The sequence below is a fragment of the Pieris brassicae genome, chromosome 12 (assembly GCF_905147105.1).
Source record: "Pieris brassicae chromosome 12, ilPieBrab1.1, whole genome shotgun sequence".
Classification (NCBI taxonomy): Eukaryota; Metazoa; Arthropoda; class Insecta; order Lepidoptera; family Pieridae; genus Pieris; species Pieris brassicae.
The window spans coordinates 9,817,586-9,835,878 of NC_059676.1; the positions used below are offsets into that span (position 1 = coordinate 9,817,586).

General features: G+C 36.2%; 1 protein-coding gene across 1 annotated transcript; it reads right to left on the minus strand.

The window, feature by feature from the left end:
- Window positions 1-271: 271 nt before the first annotated feature.
- LOC123717463 (ankyrin repeat domain-containing protein 50-like) lies at window positions 272-14,262 on the minus strand. Its single transcript, XM_045673462.1, has 10 exons — window positions 14,153-14,262; window positions 7,139-7,254; window positions 6,657-6,811; window positions 5,171-5,303; window positions 4,671-4,853; window positions 3,652-3,757; window positions 3,023-3,163; window positions 1,830-1,921; window positions 1,527-1,676; window positions 272-1,356 (listed from the first exon to the last, which is right to left on the minus strand). Exons 2-10 carry the CDS (start codon window positions 7,247-7,249, stop codon window positions 1,036-1,038), a joined length of 1,392 nt encoding a protein of 463 aa, XP_045529418.1. The 5' UTR covers window positions 7,250-7,254; window positions 14,153-14,262; the 3' UTR covers window positions 272-1,035.
- Between the last annotated feature and the right edge of the window lie 4,031 nt (window positions 14,263-18,293).

An 18,293-nucleotide genomic window follows, 5' to 3' on the forward strand; every position in this document is an offset into this window, starting at 1 on the left:
CTACTTTAGTATAAAAAATTTGGAATAATATTTCGTATGAGGCTTGTAATCAATATGTTAGGGCGTTGAAACTTCCTCCCGTAGTTTTATTGGGTCTCGGAGCTTGCATGCGAGCTGCGAAGCGCATCTATTACGTCCACATTATGGTTTTGCTGAACGCGGGATAAAATTTTAGGTATATGATCTTCAGAAGTGAAGTAGTCTAAGTTACAATTGTCACATCTACATAATATGGATTTTGTCGAAGGTGTTTGAGAAATAAAAGAATAAGTATTTAAAAATATTTAATTACTAAATAGTGTTGAATTGATAACATAAACATCTTAAATCTAATATTATATCACAAATATATCACATTTTTGAACCGAGTACAAGTTCACTAATGATTTACATTTACAGTATAACGTTTAAAGTTTATATATTGCTCCTTTAACTCAAATTTTCTTCTCTTTGCTTTTACATCCCACCACAGGTAAAGCTTTAATTTATCTTACGCATAAAGAAAACGGTCTACGCCGTTTTAATAAAGTATTAATTATATTCTTTCTGTTAAATTATGTAACACTCTGAGATACAGATAACATACTATTTTGTATAGGAAATATTGTTTTAGAATTACTCAATAAGGTTTAAACAAAGGATGTGCATATACATATAGTTCCATATATTGAAATGAAAATGTGAAATATATTTTGATTCAAAAGCAAAGTAAAGTTTACAAGTATATATATGTACCTCAAAATAAATAAAATATGTAATTATTGCGAGATACAAACTATAAATAAAAAAATCTATATGACCTTTAAAGTACATAGTTTTAAAAAAACCGTTTGACACTTTCAATACAGTAATATTCTAATCTAATCTTAGTAGTACAATAAGTCTTATTTTACGTGAAAAATTCTCATTGATACAACTTTATTCCTAGATCCGTCAGTACCTGCGGAAAGTAATTTCCGAAATTCGGGAAAAATTTGTCTACTGGCAACACGGCCATAGACAACAGAAAAAAGCCATAAAAGCAACCGTAACTTTTTAACTACACTCAAAAAGCAGGTAGCGGTGAAGAATGGTAGGTATGTCTAACTTCTTTACAACTTTTGCAAGATCTGTACCAAATATTTTACGCATAAATATTCTAACTTGGCCAAGCAAGGCAATTGGAGTCTTAGCACGTCGGATTAAATCTTCTTTTTGAGTTGGTGTAAGAATGTTGTTTCTTTTTATCATGCAGAGGTCAAAGGATTCAGCGGCGTTTAAAAGAAGATAGTAGATATGTTGGTACTCTTCTAGCGTGACGTTTTGAAGGTGGTTGAGTATGCCGTCCGGATCCCGAAATTGAGTTTTCATTATTACCTAAACATAGAAAAATGTAATTGTTATTTTACTTCTTTATATTTCTATAAACTTTTAGATTTCAATTTGTTTTGGTTTATGGGTTTAAGGCCTCTGAATCCATACGTTTTTGACATACGAAAGTCATACCTAGCGCTGTCACGATTCGGAATGTTACCCTAAGTACTTACCCTAGCCCCACTTCTCAATAAAGCATAGACAATATCAGCATCTGGCTCAGTGTTGCTAGCTAAGTATTCGGCCAGTGCCGGTCTAAGTTGAGCCCCATCATCTTCATTGTACACCTTTTGATTTGGGTCTGCTCCACTTTCAAGTAGAATCTAAAAAAAAAATATGGTTAAGGTAAAATAACCACAAACATTCAAAATTACGTCTTTTTAGACTCACAAATCTCCACGAAATATTTAATAAATTAGTGATCAATCCCTAGAAACTAGTTACAAAAGTAAGGCTTATCTAGTTCTGATTTATACCTTAACAATTTCCTTCCTGTTAGATATATTATCAGAGCAGGCAACATGGAGCGGAGTGCCTATCACAGAACTAGACGCGTTTACATAAGCACCTGTAAAAGAAGAAATAATCATGTGAAATGGACAGTTAAAGTGGTGAGGTGCTTGAAAGTCGAGACTTAGCACTAAGTATGACTCCACAACGTCAAATACAAACAAGTAGCTTTGAACATAAGACTTTAAAGTTCGAGACACAAGTTCGAGACACAAGTTCGCGCTTGTGCGTTGCGTAGGAAATAATCTAGAAGCGATATCCGCGGATTTAATGACATTGGCTACATAACTAACATTATTATGTGATTTATAATAATTGTATATTTTCAGTATGATTACAGAATGTCAAATACAATTCGTTATTTCAGTTAAATTAGTAGTAACGAAAAGTAAATGACATTGGAATCACTATTAAGAAGCCGTAATTGAAAAGGACTGTGCAAGCTATAAGAAGGTATTAAGGAGAAATGGTCCAGTAATCTAGCAGAATGTTGTCCACGTTCCAGAAAGCTTGGTAGAGGACGACCATCATGGGATGACTTTTAAATAGAATCTCGATGTTGGTCATAAGGGTCTCTACAGCTCAGCTCGAGCTGTTTTGGCGAGTGGAGCTCGGCCGGAATGGGCGCTTTCGCGCAAAAGCGTCTCCTGCAAGACTCGGACCACACCTTGAATGGGAGGGGGCACAACGCGCAAACACTACGCTAGCGTAAGTCATGCACGATTCGTACAGGGCTTGTACAATGACACCTTATGTTCAATGGACATATGACTCAATGGGGCTACAACCTTTATAGGTCTGGGCCTCAGATTTCTCAATCTGTTTTATGATCATTTGTTTATCTAATAAGCAAGTAGGTGATCAGACTTCTGTGCCTGACGCACGCCGTCGACGTTTTGGGTCTAAGGCAAGCCGGTTCCCTTACGATGTTTTCCTTCACCGTTCGAGCTAATGTTAAGTGCTGTGTAGAAATAAAATCCATTGGTGCACAGCTGGGATCGAACCTACGACCTCAGGGATGAGAGTCGCATGCTGAAGCCACTAGGCCAACACTGCTCTCGTGTTTAATATAGCCGATTTTTAAAGGCTGAATGATATATTGATTTTAGATATTTATTAATTTTAACATGAAAATAATATAAACCCAATAAATACTTACCAGCTTTAAGTAACATTTGAACCACATCCACGTCTCCTTTGAGTACGGCAAGGTCAATAGGCGATGGTTTGTTTAGGTCTGGACTTTCATAGTTGACTTTCGCGCCTTGCTTTATCAGGAGGTTAATTACTTCGGTATTTCCTGTAAGGAGTATTATAATACGGGTAAAGAAAATATTCAAAAATTTACATTTTAGTCATGTACCGGTGTCATTTACTTTTTTAAATGACAGTTATAAGTAATATATCGAACTTACTTGTATAATGTAACCAAAAATTCAATCAATTTTTTTTCTAAATAAAACACTTTTTTAACGGATTGAAGCTATGTGTAATTATTTTACATAATATTAAATTTTCCCACCGTTTCGCGTACTTTTCAGCGTGCGTGGTCACGGTGACTGAAGACAAAAGGTGTTGAATGTCAAAAAGTATGACAGCTGTAGAGAAAGTTATATTATCTGTATTTCTTTCCTCGGAGTTGATATCGACTAAAAGATGAAGGGTTCTTGCAGAAATATAAAAATTATGTAAAATAATTATAAGTTTATAATACATAGCTTCAATCCGTTAAAAAAGTGTTTTCTTTTAAAAAAAATCTTTTTAAATATCTGTATTCAATAAACATACCACTCAAAACAGCATAGTGCATGACAGTTCTGTAATCGTTTCGCGCGTCTGTTAATGCGTTGATGTCTGCTCCGTAGCTGAGAAGCAGCAACACTGATTCGATTCCCTGTAAATTAATTAAAACTTTTGTATACAGTCTAATATAAAGATTATCAATGACAATGAAAGTGTTTTACATTTACAATTTTATATAGCGTTTGTCTTTTCTTTTAGAAGCGCTAATCATACCAACAGAACAGAACCAGTCGGTTGCACAGATCACCGTTAACAAAGTCGTTGCGCTTACTGAATGCTGTCTGCGACACTTTCGACATCTTTATATCATTTGCTCCGGGAAACAAAGTCGTAAAAGCAAAATCTATATTTTTCAGGAAAAATTTAAAAGGTTATGCTAATATTACTAGGATACATTACCATTATATACATATATATAATAGTTAAAAAATAACTAAATATATATTACAGTTATTCATGTAATTAGATTGCAAAGCAAAAGTGTTTAAAATTATTTCACTGTTTAAATATTAACGAATTATTTCACGAATGTTTAGAACGTAATAATCTATTACCAAGCTTTTCGTGGAAATATTATGACCTTGGTGAAACAGGGATATATTATTACACACTATAAATGATATATTATAGACTATTAAACTGTCGCATAACTTTTATGATTATTTGGTAGAATTACAATCTAAGCTAACTGGTTCTTGCGATCTATTTCAGGGGAGGTAAACAAGTATAACTAAATTTGTGCACAAAATAATTTCTGTAGAAAAAAGATTCTGTAGCAAAATTAAAAAAGAATCGTTTATAGTGCACCACCCAAGGAAATCAAGAATGACAAAACATAGAACAGCGGCAATAGTGCAACGTTCCCCTGGATATGTTCCCAAAGTGAGTTCACTGTAGCGATATTATGTATATTATATTGTATGTTTTATTATATTTCGTTTCGATGTTATGGTATTGGCTTAGGATAGTGTATGTATTGTCGTGAATGGACAAACAATGATTACCTTTCGTTGCCGAGCAGCTTTCATCAGCGGTGTCAGACCAGCTCGGTCCCTTGAGTCAGGATTGGCACCAAACATGAGCAGCAGCTCCAAGTATTCAGGATCTGACACCAGGTTGATTTCGGAGCCGAAAAAGTATCTTTTATTGGGGTCTGCACCATGTTCTAATAATAATCGTGCTACGGCCTGTAAGCGATAAACTGTCAGTTATAAATACGTAAATGTGTGTGTTTCAGCTGCCAACACACAACTATATAGTATTTACAATATTTTTAACGTACATAGAACTAATAATAATAATTAAAAATTAAAAGGTAGAAAATTAAAACAACATATTTAGGCCCTGTGGTTGAGTTGACCTTTAACGCTGGTAGCATTTCCTCGGTGTATTGCGATATTTATTTTTTGCTACCTTGAGTTTTATATACTTAGTTACATTTATGTGAATTATTTTTTATTACTCATCTTGCTGAATACCATAGATATATCATCAAATAACTTACATAGTGTTTATTCCGTATAGCGAGCCGTAGTGGTTCATCGCACAAAGTGGTTCTTGGGAATTCTTCAGCAGTATCTTGTCTATAGTCGACAGCAGCACCACTTTCGAGTAAAAGTTTTACTAGTTCTGTGTACCTGGATATATTAATCTTAGTGTAAATAATAGGTAAAGGTTATTGATTTATTTATATTCATATATAATAGCGAATGAAATCACTCGTGACTTCTTAACTTTGCTCGGTTGAAACTAACCAAACGTACAAAATGTCCCACAAAAATACAACTTCTCAATCTAAAAATATTACTTTACACAAAACTTTGTTCTTTTTGACATAGAAGATGACTCTTAAATCAAGGAAACAACAGAGGTTAATGTCTGCATTACAATTGTATTAGTATTGTTACGAGCTAGGGGATCGGATAGAAAATGCCGTAGATTTCTTCAAAGGTTTATTTCTTGATAAATCAATGAGGAATTTATGGGCACAAATTAATCGCAGAGATGCACTAATAACACACAAAAATACAGTCACTAATTACTTCAATTATACACACTTCACACAGTACTTTATCACTTATATTCACTGTATTCGCACTTTATCGCTTCGGTGTTTCGCTCTTGATATCGCATTCAAAACTAAAGGCGACTAGTCGCGTTTCGGCTCGCTTATATATCCCTGGGAATAATTCTAAACAATATTCGAGAACTTTCTAGGCGGGCTTGCTACTGAGTAGCGATTGCACAATTCTAGAACGTCCGCACTCTTTGTCTCTTTCGCACGTTGCTCCGTCCTTGTCGTACGGCGTTCTAGAGTGCTCGGTCTAGTTTCGAGAAAGTTGTGATCTTCCCTCTCTCTCTCTCGTATCATTTCGTCCTTGTCTCACACCTAGAAAGTTCGGTATAGAATATTCCTTTATCAAAGGGGTATACCTAGGCCTGAACACGCCTGAAAACGGGTCTCCTGAAAACTGAACCAATCGACTACACATGTTCTGAAACTGACTGAAAAAATGTTTCAGCTTCCTGAAAACTAGGGTAACATTATGGAAATTACAATTTTCTAATATGTGATTGACCCTCTCCTGAAACGGTCAGAAATCATATTACAGCCTGCTGAAAAGTTCTCTAACTAGTGGAAAAATCTAGAAACATGGCAGTCGACCCGTCTTCGTAACAGTATAATTAATCAAATTTATTTCGAACACTAATATACTGTATTTACAATATTTCTAACCTACATAGTAATAATTTAAAATTGATAAAAAGAAAATTTAAACAAATTTAAAAAAAAATCCCAATGCCTTTAACGCTGGCAGCATTTCCTCGATGTATCGTGATACTTATTCGTTGAGCGAGGTAAACACCAGCTCTGGGGTAACTGTTACTATCTACCAGGTGCCAACTTAAATCTTAAATTAGCGCTTATGTACCCACGGCCCAAGAGTCTACTCTAAAGAGAACAGGGAATAGATATTATTATGCCATACCCATGTTCTGCTGACAGATGGAGAGCGCTATAACCACAGTCATCAGTGGCGTTGATGTCACACCCCCGTACCAAGAGCAGCCTTGTCGCTTCCAGGTATCGCTGCCAAATTGCATAGTGCAGGGGTCGTAGACCTTGTGTCACAGGTTCATTAACCTGAAACCATTTTATATTATTAGAACCTCCCTAAAAACACCCAAAAGTCTTCAAAAATTGTTTATTTGTTTTAGAATTTATGTTTAATTTTGAATTCGAATTCGTAACATTAAAATATATATATTAGCCAATCCACAGCAATGGCTATCCTTATCTATTTTTTATTCCTAAGCCTCACTCTTCTAATTAACGAATGACGAAAACTTATACCATTCAAAGTTCGCCATTCTGCCCTTTTCAGGACCGTAGTAAGTACAGATTCGTGATCTCTACCTTGGTAAAAGCAGTGATAATATAAACAAATAAAGTAAAATAAATGTATACTACCTTAGCTCCACAAGCAAGAAGAATCCTTATTTCATCCAGCGGCACCATACGAATTATAGAGTCAGCAAGCTCGCGCTGGAGTGACTTGTCTGTTATCACCTCAGAAGGCATTTTTACTGAAAAAACGAAAATAACTATGAAAATATGAATAATGTTGGTTCACAAGTTTTTCACGTATAAATGAAATGAGACGGAAGTTTTCGTTAAATTTTAATGCAAGTTGGAGAGACCCTCTGCGCCTACTAATCCGATATAATTATTCTTTATACCCTTCAAGATCAGTAACATGAAATTCATAATAATTATAGTACTCAATCGGAATTACATTTTGTAAAGAATTCTTGGCTATAAAACGTATAGGATTTTTCCAACCGCTATATTACACAGTTTAACAACGTCAATTATTATCGTATCATTCGTAGCACTAATATTGCGTAGACCGTAGCACACATGCCGTAGCTAATTTCGTAGATATTACGGCGTAGCTGCCCCATTGTAGCGTCGTAGGTACAGATTACATTTCCGTAGGACGATAGTCCTTTAAAATTATTTTGCTACGTTCGCCCCGTCCCACCGCCATGGGACAAGCATAAAATCTGCCGCGCCCGCAGAGCTGGTGCTTTCCTTGCTCAATGAATCTAATGTAATGTAACGCAATACATTAAAGATACACTGCCACACTAACTTTTTAAATTTGTTTAAATTTTACATTTATCAATTTTTAATTATTATTTCTATTAAGATTAGGAATATTTTTAATTATTTACTTTAGATAGCTCGGATTACGAACAAAGGAAATTGTTTACAATGCCTTTACGCCGTAACTGACAAAACATTTAAGATCGAATTAATAAGTAATTATAAAATCGTCGTTTTGAAATACGACAAGGTTTTTCTACTGAAACGCTATATTTATATGTTTATAGCAAACGGGCAGGAGTTTCACCTGATGTTAAGTGATACCGTCTCCAATGGACACTCTTACTGCCAGAAGGCTCGCAAGCGCATTGCCCGGCTTAGAAGAATTAGTGCGGTCTTTTCTTGAAGGACACTAAGTCGAATTGGTTTGGTAAAAACAATTTAAATGTCCAAACCAAACGATTGTTACTCATCGCTTTCACGAACGCGCCTCAGATACACGTGCAAAAAAACAGCACGTGGTAAACAAGCCGTGTCTATAACGCAGTAAGCGTCGCGTGGACACATGTTCGGACACAGACATATTACACATGATAATTGCGTAGGTCTAATTTGGTCACGTGACCTCGTCAAATATTTGTTAGCAAATCCTTAGTATGGTGTTAAATACAGGAGCTATCTTTACAATAACCAAAGATACAAGTGCAGTAGTACAAACCTATAGAGATACTGTAATGATTTTGACAGTTATACAAATTGTATAGATCACTACATGAACTCTACTACTGTTACGTTACCGAGTGGCACAGTACAGACAAAAATGGCGGGATTTGGAGGAGAAATTTACCAAAAGATAACAGCGTTATATAGACTGAAATGAAAGGCTTTATTTTCATATTCGATCGAAAGTATAGGTCGTGCATATGAGCATTGAGTTACACAAATTCCAGTATATTGCATCATGTTTAACTGACATTGAATAGGTAATTTTTAATCTATTATAGATTTAATATAGAAAAGGTAGTATAGGTAACATAGGCATGTGTAAATTATCTTGGTATTCGCGAAGATTAATTATACTTCACAGATTTATACGTTATATTTATATGAAATACTAAAAAAATACAATTTTCCTTGTATATTATTAAGGTATATTACTTTTATTAAGTTATATGTGGTTAAAATAACATATTATTAATTAATTTCAAACAATATATTTACTTCACCTGCGATAAACACTACGCATTCAACGTAAACAGTGCCACGTGGCGCCATCTATTGCACGAAAATAAATCCAAGGTTATCGCCCTCGGCCAATATAATATGACCTCTGTTTAGAAGCGAAGATAAAGGCAACATGTCTTTGTTTATATTGGCATTCTGCCAGTATCATTGTCCAGAAACAAAAGACTTTCGCGGAGTTTTCAAAGATTTATTGACACTTAATTGTATCGGCAGTTCATCAGCATTAATGTATCAACACACAGATTTTTAATACACAATAAATCAAAATAAACGACGTCTAACGCCTTGCAATTATAATAAATTAATCGATAAAAGTTAGACTTATCTTTAAAAAAATAGAATAAAAGGCAAACGTGTGGGACCTCATGTTAAACCATGACACTCACGTTGGCACCAGAAGCCTGGCAAGTGCGTTGCCAGCCTTACAAGAATTGGTACGATTTTTCTAGAAAAACCTACTCCTTGGTTTGGAAATACTTCAATGGGCAACTGGTTCCACATAGTGGTGGTGCAAGACAAAAACTGCCTTAAAAACGCTCAGTTGTGGAACGACGAACGTCGTGATACGGATAATAACTACAATAATCGTTCTATAAACTTCTATGATATATTATATAATAAACAATATGATAAGCAAACCTTGCAAGGACAATACATAGATTAACAGACATTTTTAATTGTCCTTTAAGTAAACTGACAAAAGGTTTGCTTCATGTCAGTTCCGATGCTGTAAAAAATAGTAAATAACAGTTCAAAATAACTTTTACTGATTAATGTTGCGTTGTTTTTTCTGTGTATGTATTGTTTTGTATATGATATAAATAGTTATCACATTGGATTAATCTGTAATGCTAGCTTATTTTGTTGTTAAAGAAATATATAGCATTTATGTAATAAATAATAGTTTTTTTTAAGAATTAATTCGCACTAACATCATACATCGGTCATTGGAAACAGGTGATAAACACGTTGACTACAAATGGCGTAGCGCCAAACTGTCATAGTTAAATTTGATTTCTTTTAAGTCTCATTTAGGACTTATATCTATATTGAATAATCTAGTTTCAAGTTCATACACACGATTGGTAAACATTTATTTTTAACTCACAATTCAATTCTTTTGTCTGAAATGCGCCATTGCATTTTACAACTGTAATTCCTCCGTTACATTCTTAATCGATGATAGACATCTGTCCCGATTCCAATACATAAACAACGTTTTCTGTTTACTACGTCAACTTTAGCATCGCCAAATATTAAATCATTAGCTTTTTTAGCTTAATTAGAAGTTTGCTCTATAGAAAAGCTTTCTTTGTAACAAAACATTCACGCACTTACACATTCATCCCAACACATTCCCACATACACAACAAATAAATTACAAGTAAAATGTCTTGGTGAGCATTATCTTTTAGTAATGATTCTTCGTACGTATGTTGTGTTTTGTGAAACGGAAATACTTCAGTGGTCAGCCGATTCCACATAGAGGTGGTGCGCGGCAAAAAGTGCATTAAAGCGCTCACAATTTTCGTACTATATAAAAAAATTGAATATATGAGAGTATTTAGAATATTTTTATTGATATGTATTATTTGTGGGTAGTTCAAAATACCCAAGATTTGTGGATAAATTTTATATAACTTAGCTCTTAGCTTGTTTATTAGTAATTACAATAACCCACAGATTGATAATTAAAAAAATAATAAATAGAAAATTAAAACAAATTTGAAAGGTTCGGTCCCTGTGGCAGTGCCTTTAACGCTGGAAGCATTTCCTCGCTATATTTCAATACTTAATCGTCGAGTGAGGAAAGCACCAGCTCTGGGGTCACCGGTGCTATCTACCAGGCGCCAACTTAAATCTTTAATGAGCGCCTGTGCATTTGAACCCCGCGGCCCAAGAGCCTCTACTCCAAAGGGAACAAAATTGGAAGTTGGAGGAAAGACTCTTGCATTTAAGCCGTTTATTTAAGCTCTTCGCTTAGTTCCAGAAAATTTTAAGCTGGCACCTATTTTATGAACTTTGCAAACTCTTTTCACCATGAGGTGCAATCAGAAAGCTAGGTGACATGAACTAGGGTCTTTTTTCATCATGGATTTGTCCAGTTGTGTATAATTTATACTTTGATAATATAAAGTGGAGTTTCTATACAATTCTGTTCCAAATAAAGCTATCGTCCTAAAAATAGTAATGACGTCTTTGCAAGGTCACATTAGACGTGTCTTCAAGCTGTCTGCCAATACCATTAACGTTACTATAGCAACGTTCTAACAACTCTTGCAATACATTTTATAATCGACGGAATTTCTATAAAAATGAGTCAAATTTTTTGATGACAATTACAGTGATTTTCGCAGACTTTAAACTACATTTAGAGTGGAAAGTAACTACTTAGTATACACAAATAAAATTTGGAATCGTTTTTTTTTGTAGAACAGGGGCAAATGGGCAAGAGGCTCATCTGATGTTGAGTGATTACGCCCGTGGACACACTGAATACCAGAGGTCTCGAGCTAAGTCTTGTGTCTTAATCTTACCGTTAATACGATCTGGTTAAAATGGTGCTTAAAGTTAAAAGATGTTTTTTCATAAAACTATTTTATGTTGAGACTGTAATATTATAAACAATATTACAGTCTCAACATAAAATAATACATCAAAAATGTTCTTACTCGCGTTAATATTGTTATTTGTGATTGTCTATTTTGTAAATTAACAATAAAATAACGATATCTTGGCTATTTGATTATTTATATTAATGAAAACACAAGGATAAATGTGAAATATACAAGAGAAAATCTATAAAAACAAAAGACGAGTAATGTTAAGGAATTTTCCGTAAACAAATGTAAAACTAAAAAACACTCTAAGCTAATTAACAGTTATCTGAAAGTCTCGTAAATTTCCTTTGTTTTTAAGACGCAATATGGCGCGCGGTTTGAAAATAGAATGCGTCGGTTGACCCAGGCCTTGACACTAAAACGAACTTTCTGGCATCGTTAAACTTGTATCCAGGACAAACTTCTACGCAATATTTTGAATATGGTGAAAAAACTACACAATTTTGTGTCGTAAATAATTTCCATTATAATTTTGTTATGTTTACAGCCAAAAATGACGTAAGCTTTTTAGAGACAGAATATCAATATTTGGACTCCTTAAACCGACCTTTGTCGATAAGCAATAAAGTCGAAAATCCGTATAATGATCTCATACTAAATTAGACTTCCATAGATTAAAAGTATAACAAACTTACAGGCAAGCTCTGGGTTTGATTAGATTTTTTCACATACAATATTTTCAATACATCTTTTCTAATAGAGCTGCTCTCATCCCTGAGATCGTTGGTTCGATTCGCGCATCTTCCCAAATGGACTTGCACGAGCAAGAAAACCGGCATAGCATACACATAAATAGTAGACGGCGTGTGTTACAGAAGCTGATAACCTACTTGCCTATTTAAAAAATCTCGAAACAGATACAAAATCTGCAACACAGTCCTAAACGGATATAAAAGTGATTCAAATTTGGAATGCGCATGTCATCATAATTTCAATTACCAAAGAGAATATAATATAATAACTAAAATATATTATTAAAAACAGTTTTAGGCAACCGACGATACTGGCAGCGTATCAGTTATTATATGACAGCTTTACTGGCTGACAAAAAAAAAACCTTCAGTAAAAGAAAAAAGGCGCCAAACGCATTATTTATGTAATTGCACTACGCAACTTATTTTCTCATAGAATTGATACAAAATACAGTCTGTACCAATCCACTAGGCACAGAACGTTGAGGAGATCGCCAACACTCGTGGTTCAATAACAAAACATGAACGTATGTGAATGTATTTATAAACACATGTGATCCCAAAACACTTATGTTTACATACGAACTGAATGAAATTAATGATTGTTTTGCATTTCCTATAGTCTGGGTTATTTGTGTTTACCGTTATACAGTATCATCGTGCGGACAGTTGCGTAGTACAATTTATAGTGTTTATGTATTGGCTACCGAGTTTTATAGAGTCACTCTTATAATTTTACTAAAATAATTAAATGTACCTTTTTTATAGTGTATTGGGGAAAATGACGGGACCATTTTGGGTGCGTTCCCAGCCATTGTGGGAGCAGTATACTCTTACTTTATACAATTGGATGTCATATCTCCCAGGGAAAAACCCCACCTATTCTACCAATCGCTAGTTCGCAAAAGAATGTATCTCGTAAAGCGGAAAGTGGAATACTTCTAGCCATGAAGGTGGAGAAATTAATACGGTTCGTACAGTGTTGAAACGAGGCATTTATCGATTACGTTTATCGGACTATTTGTATTAGGTTTATTTTTATTGTTTAATTGGTATATTTCTGTATATCATTAATTGTTGTGGTCATAAATGTTGTAAGTTTATCAAAGATTTTTTTGGGAACAAAGATTAATAATCAGACTTAGCGTTAAGTCTGTCTCTCGTACGTCATACAACTATAGCTCGCTTCTGTCACCCTAAGTCATAGAGTGACAAAGGTCCTAGTAACATAAATATATGCTATATTTAGAGACGAGTATATCAGGTAAGTTACAATAAAAATTAAGTGAAAATGGGCGGGCGGGGCACATGGTCATAGAAACAGTAAAGCGTATAAGGGATTTGGAGGAAGCCTTTGCGACAAAGGTCACACAGATACGTTAAAAACTGAAACGATAAAAATATGAATGTATTTGAAATGAAATGCTAGTATTATATTTATATAATAATATCAGGAATGTAAAAAATAAAATAAAAATGTATGTTAATGTTGACATTTGTAGCATAAACAAAACATACAGATGCGCTTGTACACGCTCTAAAGCATCTAGATCTATCTTCAGGTGATATATCTAGAGAGCAGTATAAAATATGTATACTTAAAACAACAAAAGGACGGGATATTCTGGAAAGATGGCTGACAGAAGAATAGATGGACAATGTGTAAAGACAAAGATAAATGGAAAAGTATGGAGGAGGTTTTTACCCTAAAATCTACACTAGAACACTGATAAAACTAAGCTTTTTAGAACTTATGCTAACAAAATTATAAACAATTATTGTATGGATTAAATAATAAAAATAGGTGAATAAATTACCTTGTTTACTATGACTTCCAAATACACTGAAATACACAGATCACTCTTAACACACAAATGTATTATGTTGAATGCGTGTGCTTCCTTTCTTGTTATACGTGGAACTGATTTCAACATGGAAGGAATAACTGGATAAAAGCCAATGGAACACTGCCAAGTACGAAGTACTGATGCTTAGGGTAAATGTGTTTTATCATCTGCAAAGAAAATATTTATTTTTTATACAAACATGTTATTTACAGACAATAATTACAATATTCGTAACCTACATAGTAACAATAACAATTGAAAATCGATATATAAAACAAATGTATAAAGTTAAGAATTTACCTAATTTTTATAGTTAAGTTATCCGAGCCTGAAAACTTGTTTTAATGTAACTGGTCATCAAGGTCTCTAATCGAACCATTTTCTTAAATTTAGGCTGAATTTGTATAAATTCTTTGGAATTTAATGAAAGTTTTAAGTAAAAAAATTTAATTTTTTAAAGCGTTTTTTATCCACAATAAAAAATGCGACTGACTTAATTAAGCGTATATTTTAAATATCTGCTTCGACTCGTTTATACTTGAGTTAAACGTTATTTGTTTAGAATTGTCAGATAGAGCTTTTTTACAGCCTTCAAAGCATTAAAAATAAACTATTCAGATCTATGACAATTTTCAAGGAATAAAATATTTTTATAAATATTCACAAACATTCATACGCTATCCTTACAGTATGCGATAATGTCGTAAAAAAAATAAAATGTATATTATATTAAATACGTAAGAAAAACAATATAGTTAATGTGATGAGTTTACACAGTTCTCTGCTAACATATAAAGATGTCGATAGTTTCGGAGACAGCATTCAGTTAACGTCTTTGTTAATATACAAGCCAACAATGTGTACATTTACCCTTCACACCTCACGTGAAACAACGCACTTTGTGTGTACCTTTAACATCCCTATCTGCGAATATTCCGGAGATCAATCAAATATAACAGGAAAACAAAGAAGTTTATTTTTATATTAAGCTTTCTAGTACATGATATTGTTAATACACATGTGTCAAAATAGTGAATCCTATATTATGATGTAAATAAGTGAATCTCACAACTAAAACCATATAAATAAAAGAAGAAAATGTTACCATTATAGATTAATTCAATGCGGTAACATTTACATAACATATAAAACAATACATAAATAAAAACACGTGTGTGTACTTATGTACAGGCGTACAAGTTATACTTCTTTGGTGTGTCAAGAATATTTAATGGCGTATAAAAATCTTTTTAAAATTTGCTTCTACGTTTGTAGAAAAAATGACACTAACGAAAATAAACAAGAAAAAACTAAAATGTTGACTACAGCTAACTTCAGGGTTTCGGTTTTTTGTGACGGTTTGCGCGCGCATCGTTAAAATTTACTCGCATCATTTTTCTCTGACGCGCCAAAAGAAGTATAACTTAAAAAACAACACAACATAATTTAGTAATATATTAACAAAAAGACTAACTATTCTTTACAGTATAGGAACTGAGATGGAGCTAATCTTTTACAGACAAAACAACAGGGCACACTTGAACATTGGGTCATGTATGCCCTTTTCGAGAGGTTTGTTTTTTTTTTTTTTTTTTTTTTATTTTATAAAATAGGGAGTAAACGGGCAGGAGGCTCACCTGATGTTAAGTGATACCGCCGCCCATGGACACTCTCAATGCCAGAGGGCTCGCGAGTGCGTTGCCGGCCTTTTAAGAATTTGTACGCTCTTTTCTTGAAGGACCCTAAGTCGAATTGGTTCGGAAATACTTCAGTGGGCAGCTGGTTCCACATAGCGGTGGTGCGCGGCAAAAATTGCCTTGAGAAACGCTCAGTCGTGGAACGTCGGACGTCGAGGTGATACGGGTGGAATTTTGTATTTTGCCTCGACGTCCGATGCTGAAACTCAGCTGCAGGTATTAATCCGAACAACTCCTCTGAACACTCTCCATGGTAAATGCGGTAGAAGATGCAGAGTGACCCCACATCTCTACGCAACGCCAAAGGATCGAGCCGCTCGGAGAGGGATTGGTCATCGACGATTCGAACCACTCTTCGTTGGATACGGTCAAGTGGAAGGAGCTGGTACTGGGGAGCCCCCACCCAGAGGTGAGAACAGTATTCCATGTGGGGCCGTATTTGCGCTTTATAGAGTTGCAAGCGGTGGCCCGGAGTGAAGTACCGTCTCGCCTTGCTGAGCACACCAAGCTTTTTGGAGGCTAATTTAGCCTTTCCCTCCAAATGACCGCGAAACTGAACGTCGTTCGATATGTCAACGCCAAGTATTCCGATGCTGGCTGTGGCTTCAAGAAGAGTGTTTTCGAAAAGAGGAGTAGCGACAAAGGGTATTTTTTTCGCGGATAACGCGCAAACTTGTGTCTTCTTGGGGTTAAATTGGACTAGGTTTAGTCTACCCCAGTCCGAGACTCCACGTAAAAGAGTTTCGACTTCAGACACAAGTTTGTTCCGGTACTCATCGACAACTGCCCGAGAAATACCTGCCCGGCCAGTGTAAAGAGTATCCCCAGTGCTGTCGTCCGCATAGCAATGAATGTTGCTAAGTTGCAACATGTCATTGATATGCAGAAGAAACAGGGTCGGGGACAGAACACAGCCTTGTGGGACCCCAGCATTCACGGGTTTAAGGTCGGAACATGCTCCGTCGACGACGACCTTGATGCTCCGATCGGCTAGAAAGCTGGAGATCCAGTCGCATAATTTCTCAGGAAGCCCGTAGGCTGGTAGCTTCGAGAGCAGTGCTTTGTGCCACACCCGATCGAAGGCTTTCGCTATGTCCAAACTAACCGCTAGTGCCTCCCCCTTGGACTCAATTGCCTCTGCCCATCTATGAGTAAGGTATACTAGAAGGTCACCAGCTGAACGACCACGACGAAAGCCGTACTGATAATCGCTAATCAGCTGGTGGCCCTCTAGATAACTCAAGAGCTGGCCATTAATAATGGATTCCATTATTTTGGAGAACAAGGAGGTTATTGCGATTGGGCGATAGTTGGATGGATCAGTGCGATCGCCTTTTTTAGGGATCGGATGTATCGAAGCGGTCTTCCAGCACTTCGGGACAGTGCCGAGCGAGTACAGGTACCGGAAAAGGCGCGTCAGGACCGGAGCCAACTCAGGAGCACATGTACGCAGCACAATTGGAGGGATACCATCCGGCCCGCTCGACTTATGAATGTCCAAGGAAGATAGTGCTCTGCGAACAGCACGTTGCTGGAATGTGATTTCCGGCATTGAGTTATCACACCGCGAAATCGCCGGTGGTGATCTCCCCCGGTCATCCAAAGTCGAGTTGGACGCAAAGAGACAGCCCAAGAGGTCGGCCTTCTCCTTCGCAGTGTGGGCGAGCGAGTCATCCTCTCTGTGCAGCGGTGGTATCGATGGCTGACAAAAATTCCCTTGTACAGCTTTGGCGAGAGACCAGAAGGCTCGGGTCCCAGAAGGGAGTTGGGCCAATCTCTCGCCAAATCTGGCGATGTGCTCTGACTTTGCCTTAGCGATTTCCCATTTGAAGGACCTGGAGGCTGAGTTATATGCTTTTTTATGTTCGCTGGTATTGGCATCACGAGATATCGCCGCCTCCGCCCATGCATTAAAGCATTCTCGCTTTCGACGCGATGCCGCCTTGCAAGAACGCTTAAACCAGGGCTGTGACCTGCCACCGATCGGCACCGCAGAGAATGGAATAAAAAGTTCCATGCCCTGCAGAACCACTTCGGCGACAGAGGCAGCGACGGAATCTGGAGCTTCCGACGAAAAGCACATAGGCCCCCAAGGGTAGGACGCAAAGAAAGACCGCATCCCATCCCAATCTGCTGACCGATAGTGCCAAATACGACGACAACCCGAAAAACGGGGCCGAGGAGGGCGCGTAGTAGGCACAGTACTCCGGACCACACAATGATCCGGTGAACCCAATGGCGGGTCAACAGAGACTTGATAGGTCTCCGGATGTGAGGTCAGCAGAAGGTCCAACAAAGAGGGTTTATGACCATCCACATCTGGTATTCGCGTAATCGCAGGGACCATTTGTGACAGGTCGTAAGCTAAAGCAAAGTCGTGAAAGGATCTTCCCGCGTGATCGGTGGTTTCCGAA

Coding starts and splice junctions, on each gene's coding strand:
- LOC123717463 (XM_045673462.1), bottom strand. CDS start 7,249: ATGCCTTCTGAGGTGATAACAGACAAGTCACTCCAGCGCGAGCTTGCT. Junction 6,812..7,138: donor TTCTTGCTTGTGGAGCTAAG/GTAGTATACATT, acceptor AAATGGTTTCAG/GTTAATGAACCTGTGACACA. Junction 3,758..4,670: donor AAGCTGCTCGGCAACGAAAG/GTAATCATTGTT, acceptor ATTAATTTACAG/GGAATCGAATCAGTGTTGCT.